Source organism: Typha angustifolia, chromosome 11 (assembly GCF_048772165.1).
Source record: "Typha angustifolia cultivar Huaian chromosome 11, ASM4877216v1, whole genome shotgun sequence".
In the NCBI taxonomy this organism is placed as follows: Eukaryota; Viridiplantae; Streptophyta; class Magnoliopsida; order Poales; family Typhaceae; genus Typha; species Typha angustifolia.
The window spans coordinates 15587901-15602023 of NC_133249.1; the positions used below are offsets into that span (position 1 = coordinate 15587901).

Consider the following 14123-nt stretch of genomic DNA (forward strand, 5'->3'; position numbering starts at 1 on the left):
TGATCGTGAATGCAATCATCCATCACCAAACAAAGGAAGTCACTTTGCCACAGAAGAGATATAGAAGAACTAGAAGTCATTTAGTCAAGCTTATTAGTTATTATACAACTCTACCACTGTAGCTCAGCAGTGAAATTTTATTAAAAATTATTATTAGTCTATGATAAAAGTTATGAGTTTGAGTTTTGTTGTAGATGTTAGAGTTAGCGAGAAGTAGAAGGATAAAATTAGATTTATGAAGTGTTTTTATTTTTCTCCGACTGTCATATTATAGCCAAGAGAGAACTAAAATGTTACAGAAGTATATATATATATATATACTAAAATGTTTATTTTTCTGTACACGTGGTAAGTTCTCACGTATGTTATTAAACCAACTAAGAAAGTCAAAGGCGTGACTTGGCCATCACCTGCTCCACGTGGCCATCGACGTGTCTGTTCCTTTTGGACGTGGAGCCCACGTTGGCCGTCTTCTTCCTCTCGGCGACCTTGAGCCCACGAGCCATCTCTCTCAGCTGAAACTTTTGTATCTTTCCGGTGGAAGTCTTCGGCAGCTCCTCCATGAACACCACCTTCTTCGGCACCATGAACCCGGCCATCTTACTCCTGCAGTACGCCATGATATCCTCCTCCTTTATTTTCCCTCTTCCGTGTTCCTCCTCCTTGAGAGCCACGAAGGCGCACGGCGTCTCGCCCCACCTCGGGTGCGGCATGGCCACCACCGCCGCCTCGGCTACCATCGGGTGGGCGTAGAGCGCCGCCTCCACCTCGACGCTGCTGATATTCTCACCCCCGGATATGATCACGTCCTTCGACCTGTCCTTGATCTCCACGTACCCGTCCGAGTGGATCACACCGACGTCCCCGGTGAGGAGCCACCCGTCCTTGAAGGCGGCGGCTGTGGCGGCGGGGCTTTTGTAGTACCCCTTCATGATGCTGCTCCCGCGGATGGCGATCTCGCCCAGCGAGACGCCGTCGCGGGGCACGCTGCGCATGTCCTCGACGACTTTGACGTCCACGTCGGCGAGCGTCAGCACGCTGACGCCCTGCCGCGCCTTCATCTTCGCGCGCTCGTGGGTCGGTAAACGATCCCACTCCTCGCGCCACTCGCAGACCAGCGCCGGCCCGGTGGCCTCCGTCAGCCCGTAGGCGTGGGTCACGCGGAATCCGAGCCGTTCGATCTTTTCAAGCAACGGCGCCGGCGGCGGGGCGCCGCCCGTGAGGACGTTGACTGGTTTGGTTAACGGGCGGCGGTCGGCGGGGGAGGCGTCGAGGAGGATGTTGAATACGACGGGGGCGCAGCACATGTGGGTGACGCCGCGGGCGGCGATGGCAGAGTACATCTCCCGGGCGGTGGTGGCCCGGATGCAGACGTTGGAGCCGCCGCGGGCGGCGACTCCCCACGTGAAGGTCCAGCCGTTGCAGTGGAACATGGGAAGAGACCAAAGATACACCGGATGACTTCCGACTCCCCACTGGAGAAGAAGGCTAAGAGTGCTTAGATAAGCACCTCGGTGGCTGTACACCACCCCCTTCGGCGCCGACGTCGTGCCGGAGGTATAGTTGAGGGCGATGGGGTCCCACTCGTCGTCGACCGGGCAAGGAGTGTGCGCCGGGTCGCCGCGCGCAATCAGCTGCTCGTACTCGAGCTCCCCGAGGCGTATCCCCGTCGGGGCGTCGACATCATCTATCATGACGGCAAGGGGTAACGATGCATCGACACCATCAGCGACGAGGATCTTGAGGGCGTCAGTCGCGACGCGGACGTACTGGTAGTCGACGAAGAACACCTTCGTCTCCGCGTGCTTCAGGATGGTCGCCACGTTGGCCGCATCCAACCGGGTGTTTAACGTGTTGATCACCGCTCCGGCCATCGGCACCGCAAAATGCATCTCATACATCGCAGGGATGTTCGGTGCAAGCACAGACACCTACAAAAATAACTTCTAATATCAGATAACCTATTTAAATACGCGACAAGACATTGTAAGAGCATTCACTATGGCTCACCACATCGTTCTTCGAAACATTAAGAGATCGAAGAGCGGAGGCCAAGCGGCGGCAACGTTCATATGTCTGCTTCCAAGTGAAACGGGTATTCTCGTATACAACCGATGTGAGATCGCCGTATACGGCGGCCGCCCTCTCCAAGAAGGTGACGGGGCTAAGGGGAACATAGTTGGCTGAGCATTTGGGTAGTTGATCCATTAATGAGTAGCTTAGAAGATTGGAGTGGGAAAAGGATGTGAAGGTGATGGGGGCATAAGTATGTTAAAAGAGGTTTATATAGATGTGGTAGAAGGGATTAATCCCAACGTGATAATAATATTATATACGGTGATGAGTAATTTAAAGAAGCAGGCGTGTGGAAAATAGTAGTCTACGTAAGGACCACTGACCGTTGGTATATATTTGATATTTCCTGCCAACCATTTTTGATTCTGGTAAAAGCTTTAATTCCATTGTTTTCTTTCCGTAATTTGAAATTTGAAATTTCAATTTAAACTTTCGTGAATGAAAGTTATACACAGAGGACGATCATCTCCCTACGCTCAAACGGTCAAACCCATACTGCGCGGCAGCTGATGATGCACTGCAGTCCCGGGATGCATGAATTTGTTGCAGTTTGGTCGTCGATCGGCTGAGGAAAACTCCTAGAGTCAGAGATCTCTACTAACTTACATTTAGTTTTTTTTTTTTTTAACTTTTTTCTTTTCTTTTTTGAAATAAATGGCTGGATATATTCAATTGGCATAGATGGACTCTAAGGGTGAAAGAAAGTTTGACCGAGGAAAATGTTGTTGACGCCTGCCTGCCTGCCGCCTTTGATGGCAATTGGCTGGCCAGTCTATATAGAATCGAAAGAGTCAAAGGAATTGAAAGCATAACATATTAGACTAAAGTTTGAGTTCTTAACTAGGGCTTGGGGTAGGGCTAGGGTTTTTATCCCTCCTCGTCCTAGGGGTGCTTCTTTCTTGTCAGGCTTTTCTTCCTTTCTTCTCTGGATTCCTTCCTCTCCTCTTCCTTTTCCTATATCCTGCATTGGTAGTGGCCGATATATAAGGCAGAGGTATCGGAGGTAGAGCCTTCGCTCCGCCACCTTCTCCACTCCTTTCTTCTCTCCTCCTCACCCAACTTTAGTCGCTCTGCCATGCTCATCGCCCTCACCTTACCTTCCATATCATCTTCAACATTCCTACCTCCTCACTCTTACTGCATCAACCTCCCTCTATTTTATACAGTAAGATGTCAGTGGTGTTTTGGTGGCTATCAAGCCATTTTGCTCATTTGTTTATATTCTCTTTAATTTTTCTACATGGGCCACACACAATTGTTGTACCGATAGTGAGGCTATTTTAGCATATTTTTTCTTTCTTCTTTGTATCAAGTTAATTTTATCTAAGGATTCATTTCAAAGAAAAACAAAACTTATTAGGTTGTAAATAATATATGAGATTTCTCATTATTTTATTTCAGTGTGTTAAATTTTTGCATCATTGACGTATAATACGTCCAAGTAGAAACTATATATATATATATATTTTGGAGTCAAGAGGTGACGACTGACGAGGTTACGTATAAGTATAGGGTCAAAAGGTCATAAAATTACGGCTCTTTGATCACTTACTTTGTCTCCTAGCAAGTCCATAGAAGAAAGGAAAGGCCATATTAAATTATTACCAGGCAGCAACTTTTAAGGGCAGGGAAAGTAAAGACCAAATAGAATTCAAATGTTCCTGCGATGAGGAATTAAGAGCAAGAAGTATATTTATTTAGTATGTGGAGAGACAATTCAAAGAGAATAAGTTAACTCAAGATGGCTTTTCAAGCAATATGGCTTAAATTATAAAATTCTCTAAGAAAAATCTTTTAATTTTTTTTTTCTCATCATATTTAACTAATTTGTATGTCTATTTTAAAGATACTCGTAGAGACAAAATTATAAATAATTAAAATATATTTATCATCCAAAATTTAATTGATATATTTTTAAACGCATTAGAAAGCTTATCTGATTCTACATAAACTTTGTAATTAAGGAGAGCTAAATATAATTAAAAAAGTAACATTTTAATTTAATTATAATTATAGAAGATAAAGTGATATAAATGAAAACTATAAAGCGGTGAAGTGAATTTAGGCTTATAAACACAAACTTAATTGGATGCGGGGATTTACCCAAATCCAAATTAAAATCCCTTTAATGGGCTTTATCCCTTTAATGGGCTTTTAGCCTTTAGTGTTCCACAGTAGAGGAAAAATGAAGACGACGCAGTGCACAGGCCTTCATTGGGCCACCCTTATTGGAGGTTTTAGGAAACCCACCTACGGCTAGGGTTTCTTCCTCCTTCTCTGTCAATGGAGACCAACCACAAGCGCAAGCGTGATGGATCTCCGCCGATTTCTCCCTCCCCCGGCGAGAACGGCGGCGTCGATCTCGCCCTGTTGGAGGCGGTGGAGAAGTCTCATGCCGCCGCCGGCGTCGAGGTCCTCGACCTCCGGGCCGCCAAGAAGCTCGTCCTCTCCTTCGAGCGCCGCCTCCGCGACAACCTCGAGGCGCGCATGAAGCATCCCGACCAACCCGACCGCTTCGCAGATTCCGAGATCGACCTCCACGGCGAGCTCGAGCGGCTCAAGGTCCTCGCCGGCGCCCCCGAGCTCTATCCCGACCTCGTCGCACTCAACTTTGTCCCCTCCCTCGTCTCCCTCCTCGGCCACGATAACTCTGACATTGCTGTTGACGTCGTCTCCCTCCTCACCGATCTCACCGACGAGGATGTTCTCGATGACAATGACGAGCCAGCGAGGGCCCTCGTCGACGCCTTCGTAGAGAACAACGCCCTCGAGCTCTTAGTCCAGAACCTCGCCCGCCTTTCCGAGGCTGATCCCGACGAGTCTGCCGCCATCTACAACACTCTCTCGACGATCGAGAACATGATCGAGGTCAAGCCCGCCGTGGCCGAGATGGTCTGCGAGCGTACCAAGCTGCTGCGGTGGCTCCTTGGAAGGATTAAAATCCGAGAATTTGACGCGAACAAGCAGTACGCTTCAGAAATTTTAGCGATCCTGCTGCAGAACAGCGCAGCTAATCAGAAACGGCTAGGGCAGATGAATGGGGTGGATGGGGTCTTACAGGCCGTCGCAATGTATAAGTCGAGGGATCCGAAGAGTACGGACGAGGAGGAGATGCTGGAGAATTTGTTTGATTGCTTATGCTGTCTTCTGATGCCGGTGGAGAACAAGGAGAGGTTTATGAAGTCGGAGGGGGTGGAGCTGATGATTATTATCATGAAGCAGAAGAAGTCGGCTTATGGGTCCGCGATCAGAGCGCTTGATTTCGCCATGACAAAGTATCCACCGGCCTGCGAGCGTTTTGTCGACGTGTTGGGGTTGAAGACGGCCTTTGCTGCATTTATGGGTAAGGCAAGTCTTCTTCTATCTCCTCGGGTCATGTAACTTTTCTTGGTAATATGTTGGATTTTCTTACAATCATTCAATTTTCTGATGGGTACGCAGATTCCGGTCAGCAAGAAAAATAAAAAGGAGAGTTACCAGGAGGAGCTTGAAGAGCGTATTATTTCACTTATTGCATCATTATTTGGTAAGAAGGCAAGTAGTTTCTGAACTTCAATTTTCTCTGTATGAATACACTACTCTTTTCTTTTAAATAAATGGCAGTTTTTTCGTTGACAAATTTTCAACTGTGCAAACATGCGGAACAGGTGCCTGCTAAATTGTATTCTTTAGTTGTAGCTTTTGTTACTTTCTGTACCTTTTAGTATTATATATCTGAATAGGTATTGTGGTACTATAATTGTTCTCGAATGAGAAACTTCTTCATGTAATTTAGATTATCAGAAAATATGCTACTGTTAGCTTGATACTAAAACTACATTTGGGGCCAGTAGTTTGTAACGTAATAATAAGGTTTTCTCTTTACGACAAGGTTTGAACACATATGATCCTAACTTTTCAAGGTAAATCTTTAGCATAGCTTCTCTCTGTCATAAGTAGTTTGTTAGAAGGCTTGATGACTTCAGTTTTGTTGTTCACTTATGTGGTTGTATAAATACAGTGAACGGATGTTTATGTCAGTTTGTACATGCATGTAACATGGAGATCAAGTAGGCTTATAGCACCTATACTACTTTGATCATCTTATGCTTGCCCAATGCTTTTTCCGGACTACATTAGCAGTACTATTTGTGGCATAGAGTCTTTGCTTCTTGCGTAATTTAAATTCTACAGTTGTGAATCTGTACTTTCCTGTGAAATATAGCTGAGGGGATGCTTCACTTGAACATAAGGTTGGATGTCCTTGGAGGAATAACAGGACAAGCTAGAAGGATGAGACTTGCAGTCCATGACTGTATGGAAGAGCTCTATTAGTTTATTATTATTATTATTATTTTGGTTATGGAAGAGCTCTATTAGATGATCTGGACCGTAGTTCTCATTTGGAGAAGTTCATTACCATATTGCTTTTTTGACCCTCTTTTTCTCAATTTAGTATGTGTAACCTTTTAACATATTCCATTTGTTATTGAATGATCAAGTTATCTTACATTTTGGTGGTAATTGCATTCTTTCATAGCTGGTATTGTGAGAGGTTCGAGAAGGGAGAGATTGTTAAGCAAGTTTGTGGAAAACGAATGTGAAAAGATAGACCGCCTGATGGAACTCTATGTGCGGTAATGCTATGGAATGCTTTGAGAAATAATACAGAATGATGTTGCAATTTTCTATCATTCTTGAATTTGCTATGATTGAGACCTTTCCTACTATGTTTTATTTGCAGGTATTCAGACAGAGTAAAAGCTGAGACGGAGAGTTTTGATAGGCTTGAACTGGATGATCTAGAGGTTGCTTTCTCATTTTGCTGATTTGCTGCAAAGCTTTTAATTATATTGAACTCTTAAATCTTACAAATCTCTTATTCTTTTTAAAAGATGGATGAAGAGGAGCGTTATAATCGAAAACTTGAAGCCGGGCTCTATACACTTCAAGTAAGCACAATTTTTTAGAAGCTGTGGAGCATCTTTATTTTGAGGATCTATATTAATAAAACTTTTCTTTTTTTACTTTTCTAAAGTGAGTTTCTTTTTTTATTTTTGGTTCTTCAGTTAATTGCAGTCATTTTGGGACACCTTTGGTCTTCTGAGTAAGTTGAAATTAATTAGCTTTTCTCAAACTGCTCGACTGTCTTAGCCCGGGTTTTGTAACAATTTATATTCGATTTCTATGTTGCAGCCATCAGCGCATAAGGGGAAGAATAGAATTACTTCTTAAGCAACATAAATTGACAAAGCAGGATGTTAAAGATATACTTCAGGTACACGTGATTAACTAGCCTTTTCTTGATTCCAGTATGGGGTTGGGATTCTTATGCCATGTGGTTGTTAAGTGTATAAGTGACGGCTTTAGTAATTATAACCAGGGAAAATTCCAACTTAATAGAGTGCAATTATTCCAGTTCATGAAGGGTAAAATTTTCCTGTTGTTTCTTCGCCTGTTTCAAATGTTTATTAGCTTTGTAATACAGAAAGAATGATTGCAAACCAGTGTGCCAGTTGGTGCAGCCTTAGTTCTTAGCATCTTTTTTGTATTGATTTCCACTGTTATAGTAGTTAGACACCTAATTGTCTGGGTAGCAGGTCAGGCTTGATTTGTAGCCAGGGCTTGATTATGCTTTCGGCTACTTCTCTTCTGTTAGTTTGAGAGAAATATTGCATCCTTTTCTGCCCCTTGAGAGCCTAAACTTCCAAGTATTTATAGATTATCAGTCATCTTTTCTTTTCCTTTTTTTTTTTTCACTTTCATCTTCTTTACATGTTCATTGCATGAGATCGCGTCTGTAAAAATCTGGTGGATGAAGAGACTTATTGGCTGCGCCTTTGTAATGCAGGAGTATCATGATAACATTGGTGATTTAGATGGACCTGAAGAAAAGGAACGAGCGCAAGCAAGGATTCAAAAATTCATTGCTTCATTTTGAGCCAATTATCCATTCAGTAGATCTTTTCGGTCCGTATCAAGAAATGGTCGATGGGTGAGTGGCTGCATTGGAGTGCATGTCAATGTAATACAGATCTTAGTACCGCGATTAATTTCTGCATCATCCAGACATCAATCAATTGGAACAGCAAGACTGAGTTGCTGTTTGGAAGTCTGAAGCATTTGTTGTCGAGCTAGCATGACACTATTAGCTGCTGCCTATTTGGTAATGGTGTATAACAAAATATGAATGTTTGTTCTCCCGCAAAGTGTAGTCATGCTCTTGTTTTTGTCAAGCCATGCAGAAGCTGGCACATTTTGTTTCAGGAATCCAGAAGTATATTTATGTTTGTTTAGATGATTTTGTAACAGTTGCGGCTACTGGTTTCAACCTTAATTAGATCTAATACGCAATGAAAAATCTCTGTTCAGATAAATCCTTGGGTGATACAATTTGGTTCCACAAAACAACTGCAATCATATTGGAAATGGGGAGAAGGGTATTGTTTACAAGTTTCCAAGAGATACATATCTGAGACTTGCTGGACAAAGCTCATCAAACCATTGCAAGGAACAATCAAACAACTCAAACCGAGTAAAATTAGTGTCAATCATGTAACAAAGCTCATCAAACCATTTGCCAATCACCTCACAAGATAAAGCACAACGCAAGCATCTGAACTAAAAAAAATGGCAACAAGAGTACATGCGCTGTTGCCCAAACTCCAGAATTCTCGCAAAGCCAAGCCAAGCCAAGTATATTAGCTGCAAAGAGATTTAGAAGTCTGACATAAGAGAGCAGCTACATCAGCTAAAGATAATTCCAAGAAGGAGAGAAGAACTCACTGAAGGCAGAATCTTATAGTTGAACAGAGATCATCAGCTCCAATTCTGTCAGTCTCCTGATCCCACATTGGTCAGATAGACACCGCGACTTTTGCTGTACCTCAGGTACGCTGAGCCATCACTGCTTGTTATCCTCACCTCTGGAATCTGCTTAACAATGTGCCAGTTCTTGCCACCTTCCATGCAACTCTTGAGCAGTGGCAACGTACACCGCACATCAAACCGATGGAGTTTGTGCGACGCATTAGGCCCAACGTAGTGCTTCTTGAGTAATGCTGGTAGCCACCGGGGGAAGTCGATGCTCCAGAATATGATCAGCTCATCAAAGAAGAATGTCTCAGTTGAAGGAGGATATATGAGGCTCAGATTCTCTAGTGCATCAAGGCTGTCCACGTACTTCAAACTGGGGGCATCATCTATGACCAAAGATCTCAGTGATGGGAGCTTGGACACTCTTTGTAGCTTCTTGTTGTTCTTGAGGTAGAGTTTATCAGTCAAGAAGGGAAGGTTGCCGATCTCAGTAAGGCTATCAGCACCCTCAATATGGAGAGAATGTAGAGTGGATGTGTGCCTTAGACCTTGCGGCAGAGATCTCAGCTTAGGACAAAGCTGGATGTCCAATGACCTGAGACAAGGTAGCACCAACTTGGTTCCTTCAGTTTTTGGATCAACCTCTTCTTCTGTGCCTAGTGACCATTCCTCCAAATTGTTCATATGTTTAACGACTAGAACCTCGAGCTTGGGGAAGGCGGTGGTTGTTGCAGATGATGCACGGTGGTCACCAAGAAACTCGGTTCCAATGGCTGTAACTGCATCTGCATTTGAGATATGTAGGTGTTTGAGCTGGGGCAAGAGGCCCAGTGGAGGAAGCTGCATGCATGAACTACAGTTAGAGAGTTCCAAGTAGACAAGATCAGTGAACACATTCCCCAACTTGGAAGTTGTCATCCAGTTTGGGAACCATCTACCAGTGTAGCACTGGATTGCAAGTCTTTGTATGGTTGGTGGAGGAGAGAGCTCATTCCATATCTTCTCACACCTTTCGATTTCTTCCTCCGTGCAATGATGTGGCTCTTGTTGCTGTTGTCCTTGTCCTTCTTCTTCTTCTTCTTCTTCTTCTTCTACTTCGTCTTCTTTTTCTCCTCCTCCTTGTTCTTGTTCGTGTTCTTGTTCTTCTTTCAAGGATGTTCTTCCACATAAGTATAACTCCCTAAGGAGGGGTTTGTTTCTTAGTGCCAGAGCTCCTGAGTTAGCTCTCTCTAGATTCTCCACATGCAGATATCTCAATTCAGATAAAGACTGCAACTCATCTAAATCACACCCCTCAGAGTACTCGACTGGATTAAAATCATGGCCTACCGTGAACCCCGCAAGATGGTTAAGATGCTTCATTTTTCCTACTCCCTTTGGTACATAGCTCAAGGAAGTTCTAGCGAGGCGAAGACACCGCAATTCACCTAACAAAGCAATTGACTTCGGAAGCTTATGCAAGTACTGGCAATCTTCAAGACTCAAAGTTTGCAAATTAACAAGGCATCCGATCAATGGCGGTAGCTCTCTAACATTAGTCCTATCAAGATTTAAGTACCTCAAGTGTATTAGATCTCCAATGGAGCTTGGAAGAGTTTCTATTGATGTGTTGCTCAATTCCAGAACTCTCAACAGCGGTACTGTCTGAAGTAGCAGTACATTCTCAATTATCCTCATATTAGGACTACTGAAGAACAGTAGAGCTCTCAAGCTTCTCTGCTGTTTAACAGAGATGGCGACTTCGGAACTTGCCTCCCCATTGCAGATTGCCGCACGCCGAGGCTTCGGTAGAGGGCTCATGTTAAACCTTTGCCCACCATCAATCAAAATGCTTTCATCTGCCACCAAAAATTGTGCAAAAGAGCGTATGAGATCATGCATTGTGCACAAAGTCTGGCCTTGGCTACTCTGACCCAGCTCTAGAAGATTCCTTCTGATTAATTCCTTGTGATACTCTTCAGCTAGATCTTCCGGCAATGCATCAGTTTGCACTGGTATAAGACCTTCAGCAATCCAGTATCGAGCGAGATCAAAGCAGTTCATCTGGTAATCCTCAGGGTACAATGCAGAGTAAAGGAAACACTGCTTGAGATTGGAATGCAAATCATCATAACTCAGGTATAGTGCTACTGGAAGTTCATGAAACTGCCTCATGGACCATGATTCATGTTCAAGTACTTTCTTCCACTCAATCCTGCTCTTCTCTCTCGACCGAAGGACTCCTGCGATGGCCTTGATCGCTAGGGGATGGCCGCTGCATTTTTCGACAATCTTAGTGCCAACTTCTTTAAGACTAGACATCTTGTCCTCCTCCCAGTCTGCAAACACTTCTTTACATAGCAAAGCCCAGCCATTGTCAGCATCCATACTATCAACATGGTGAATGCTTGCCTTAATCCTTTTTGTGATGTTTATATCTCGCGTAGTGATCAAGATTCTACCTCTAGCCACTATGTTTATCAAGGAATCCCTGAGCAAATCTCCCCATACTTCAGACTTGCAAACATCATCCAAGACAATGAAGAAACTTCTGACAAGAGTGGAGGTCAGACAATTAACTAGTTCAGCCTTGCTCCTCTCGGCCTCACCGCAATTTCCTCCTGCACTTGTAATTATTTCCTTCAGCAGATCTATCTCTGATAACTTCTTGGACATGGAAATCCAAACTCGTATCGGGAAATTATCGATTATCTTTTCGTCATTGTATATCTTGCGAGCAAGAGTAGTCTTACCAATTCCATCCATTCCAACAACCCCAAATACCTCAACTTTCTTCTTGCCTCCTCTTGCGATCAATTGAACAAGGCTACGTGCAGCCTGCTCAATCTGAGCCCCAACAGCCTCATTCCTAGCTTCCACAGTATCAGTCTGGCAATGATTTAGTCTGATCTCTTCGACAGATGGATCAGTGCGCATAAGATCAGGCAATTCAAATCTAGCCTCATCTAACTCTTTCAGTCTATCATTTAGATTTGCAATTTCGATACCGATCTCATGGCGGAATTTTGTGCAGGAAAAGCATTTGAACAGGCTAAAAGAACGGCGTACCACCGTCGAAGACGACCTGCGAGCATCGACCAATCTCCGCCCCTCGATCAGCAACCTGTCAATGATATCATCGACTTCATATATTGCATCTTTCAGCTGCACCACCCATGAATTGATCACTGGATCCTCAGCCCTCATCCTCCTTGAGTCTGAGGACTCAAGATTGGAGGTGATATCCACCATGGTCTTCAGGAGCTTTCTGATGTCGTCCCGCACACCGAGGATTCCGCATGCTTCTCCATCAACAAAGCCTGTGAGCAAAGTTATGCACCTTGCCATGAAGGCATCTAGGACTATTGCCATTGCTAATTTCTCTTGGAGCTCTTGGATGAAGGTGTATGTATGTATGTATGTCTCATCGATGAAAGGAAACGACCGATTTTGATCCAACTTTTTTAGCTTTTTGTTGACTTTTACTGGTTCATTTTTGAGAAAGATGACAGCTATTTGCACCTAGAATTCCTTCTGGTTAAAGCTTTTTCCTCTATGAAATGAAGTTGATATGGACCCCCTCCTCTTTATTCCTTTTCTTTTTCTTTATTTCTTTTTTTTTTCTTCTTTTGCTCCATTATAATAGAAGTAGTAGGACCATCAACATTTGGTTATTTGGTAGTTGATACAGCTCTTTACTTTTTCCTTCTTTTTAGTTTAGGCTTTGAAGCCGTGTGCGAGTAAGGAGTCGATCTTATGACCTTCTTTATTATAAAAAAATTCATAGCAAAAATATATTAACTATATTTCACGGTTACTGTAAACACCCCTAGTGTCAACGATCAAAATTCGTAACGGATGTAATAAAGATCCCTCTCAAATACATCTAAAATGTATATATTTTACTACTTTGAGATATACTCGATTAATTACAAATTAAGAAAAATATAACCCTTTAAAGTTGGATATTCGATATATATATATATATCCCTAACTCTAAAGATAATCAACTGTTAAAACTTAGTCCATTTAATGGTTGAAATGTAGAAGTAATTAAAAAAGAATCTACGCAAAAGCCATAGGTTTTAAAGAAGATATAAATATAAATGTATACATATAGAACAGTATACATGTAAATAAGAGAATTTTGAAGGGTATCAATGCGAAAAATCCTAATAGGGCTCGGATTAAATAAAGTGAGTAGAAACAAAAGCCTGATTAAATTTTCTTTCCATTTTATTATTTCAATGCCAATCTTTGTCTCATATAGGACATGATTGAGGCATAATTTGTAATTTATGTTAAGAGTTTAGAAGCTTCTGTGTTAACACATCACAGGTCAATTAATCACCAACCCAGCATTAGATTCTCATTAGATGATCCGAATCCTAATACTCTCCAGCAAACAGATTTGTAATATAAATTAAGAATAAACATACTTAGATCATCTGAACCATTGCTTAATTTTTAAAAAAATTCTGTGATTAATTTTAGACACTATTTTAAAGAAAAGAGAGACCAAAATTAATACTTAGTGTTAAACACCTTTAAAAAAGGTGAGAGATATTAGATGAGTCTAATATGAAAATAGGCTACAGTTTAGGGAACTTGGTGTAATTGAATTATGTCAATTATATAATCAGTTAATTTGAAGATCAAATCTTAACAACATTTACGTCAACTTCAACTTGGACTTGGCTTGTCTGGAAATAAAATAAATAAATAAAAAGATTAAAAAGTAAAGACTGGCACATCTTTTCCAAGCCAAACTGCTATACTTGATTGATTGAGAAGAAAAAAAACCCATTTTTGACTACTTTCACAAGATCTAATTAATGACTACACCACCAATCTATGACGTGCTATGCATATTGTAGTGTAATATAATCAAGAAAAATGGTGAAGATTCATATGATTTTGAAATCAGATTAAAAAATCGCCTTTAAAGACGTAGAATAAGCAACTAAAAATAAAACTTAAAACACCAAATGAGTAGCTGTTGACAAAGTTTTATTCCTTATTTTATTGGCACTAAATGTAGAGATAATTTAAAATATTTAGAAATAAAGTGTGGGAAATAGATATTTTACAGAAATAAAGACAATCAATAGAGTAATAAAGTCCTACAAGACAAAAACAGAAGACAAAGAATTAATTTGTGGAATAAATACAAGTCAAATAGATTTAAAAAAAAGAACCAAACTATTAAATAGAAAAGAATAATTTCTTCTGAAAGACGTATCAACTATAACCACATCTGATAAAGATTGACA

The 14123-nt window shown here is 42.0% G+C and overlaps 3 protein-coding genes across 3 annotated transcripts; 1 reads left to right on the forward strand and 2 right to left on the reverse strand.

Moving 5' to 3' along the window:
• Positions 1–227: 227 nt before the first annotated feature.
• LOC140770853 (trans-cinnamate:CoA ligase, peroxisomal-like) lies at positions 228–2235 on the reverse strand. The gene is made up of 2 exons (XM_073112161.1): positions 2011–2235; positions 228–1931 (listed from the first exon to the last, which is right to left on the reverse strand). Exons 1-2 carry the CDS (start codon positions 2206–2208, stop codon positions 387–389), a joined length of 1743 nt encoding a protein of 580 aa, XP_072968262.1. The 5' UTR covers positions 2209–2235; the 3' UTR covers positions 228–386.
• A 2040-nt stretch (positions 2236–4275) lies between these two features.
• Positions 4276–8432, forward strand: LOC140769545 (uncharacterized). Its single transcript, XM_073110269.1, has 8 exons — positions 4276–5424; positions 5518–5602; positions 6596–6692; positions 6800–6863; positions 6951–7007; positions 7125–7162; positions 7252–7333; positions 7907–8432. The coding sequence occupies exons 1-8, from the start codon at positions 4360–4362 to the stop codon at positions 7994–7996; spliced, it is 1578 nt and encodes a 525-aa protein (XP_072966370.1). The 5' UTR covers positions 4276–4359; the 3' UTR covers positions 7997–8432.
• Positions 8433–8590: 158 nt separating this feature from the next.
• Positions 8591–12425, reverse strand: LOC140769544 (putative disease resistance protein RGA3). Its single transcript, XM_073110268.1, has 2 exons — positions 8842–12425; positions 8591–8760 (listed from the first exon to the last, which is right to left on the reverse strand). The coding sequence occupies exon 1, from the start codon at positions 12220–12222 to the stop codon at positions 8890–8892; it is 3333 nt and encodes a 1110-aa protein (XP_072966369.1). The 5' UTR covers positions 12223–12425; the 3' UTR covers positions 8591–8760; positions 8842–8889.
• Between the last annotated feature and the right edge of the window lie 1698 nt (positions 12426–14123).

Coding starts and splice junctions, on each gene's coding strand:
- LOC140769544 (XM_073110268.1), bottom strand. CDS start 12,222: ATGGCAATAGTCCTAGATGCCTTCATGGCAAGGTGCATAACTTTGCTC.
- LOC140770853 (XM_073112161.1), bottom strand. CDS start 2,208: ATGGATCAACTACCCAAATGCTCAGCCAACTATGTTCCCCTTAGCCCC. Junction 1,932..2,010: donor ATGTTTCGAAGAACGATGTG/GTGAGCCATAGT, acceptor TTATTTTTGTAG/GTGTCTGTGCTTGCACCGAA.
- LOC140769545 (XM_073110269.1), top strand. CDS start 4,360: ATGGAGACCAACCACAAGCGCAAGCGTGATGGATCTCCGCCGATTTCT. Junction 5,425..5,517: donor TTGCTGCATTTATGGGTAAG/GCAAGTCTTCTT, acceptor ATGGGTACGCAG/ATTCCGGTCAGCAAGAAAAA. Junction 6,864..6,950: donor TTGAACTGGATGATCTAGAG/GTTGCTTTCTCA, acceptor TCTTTTTAAAAG/ATGGATGAAGAGGAGCGTTA.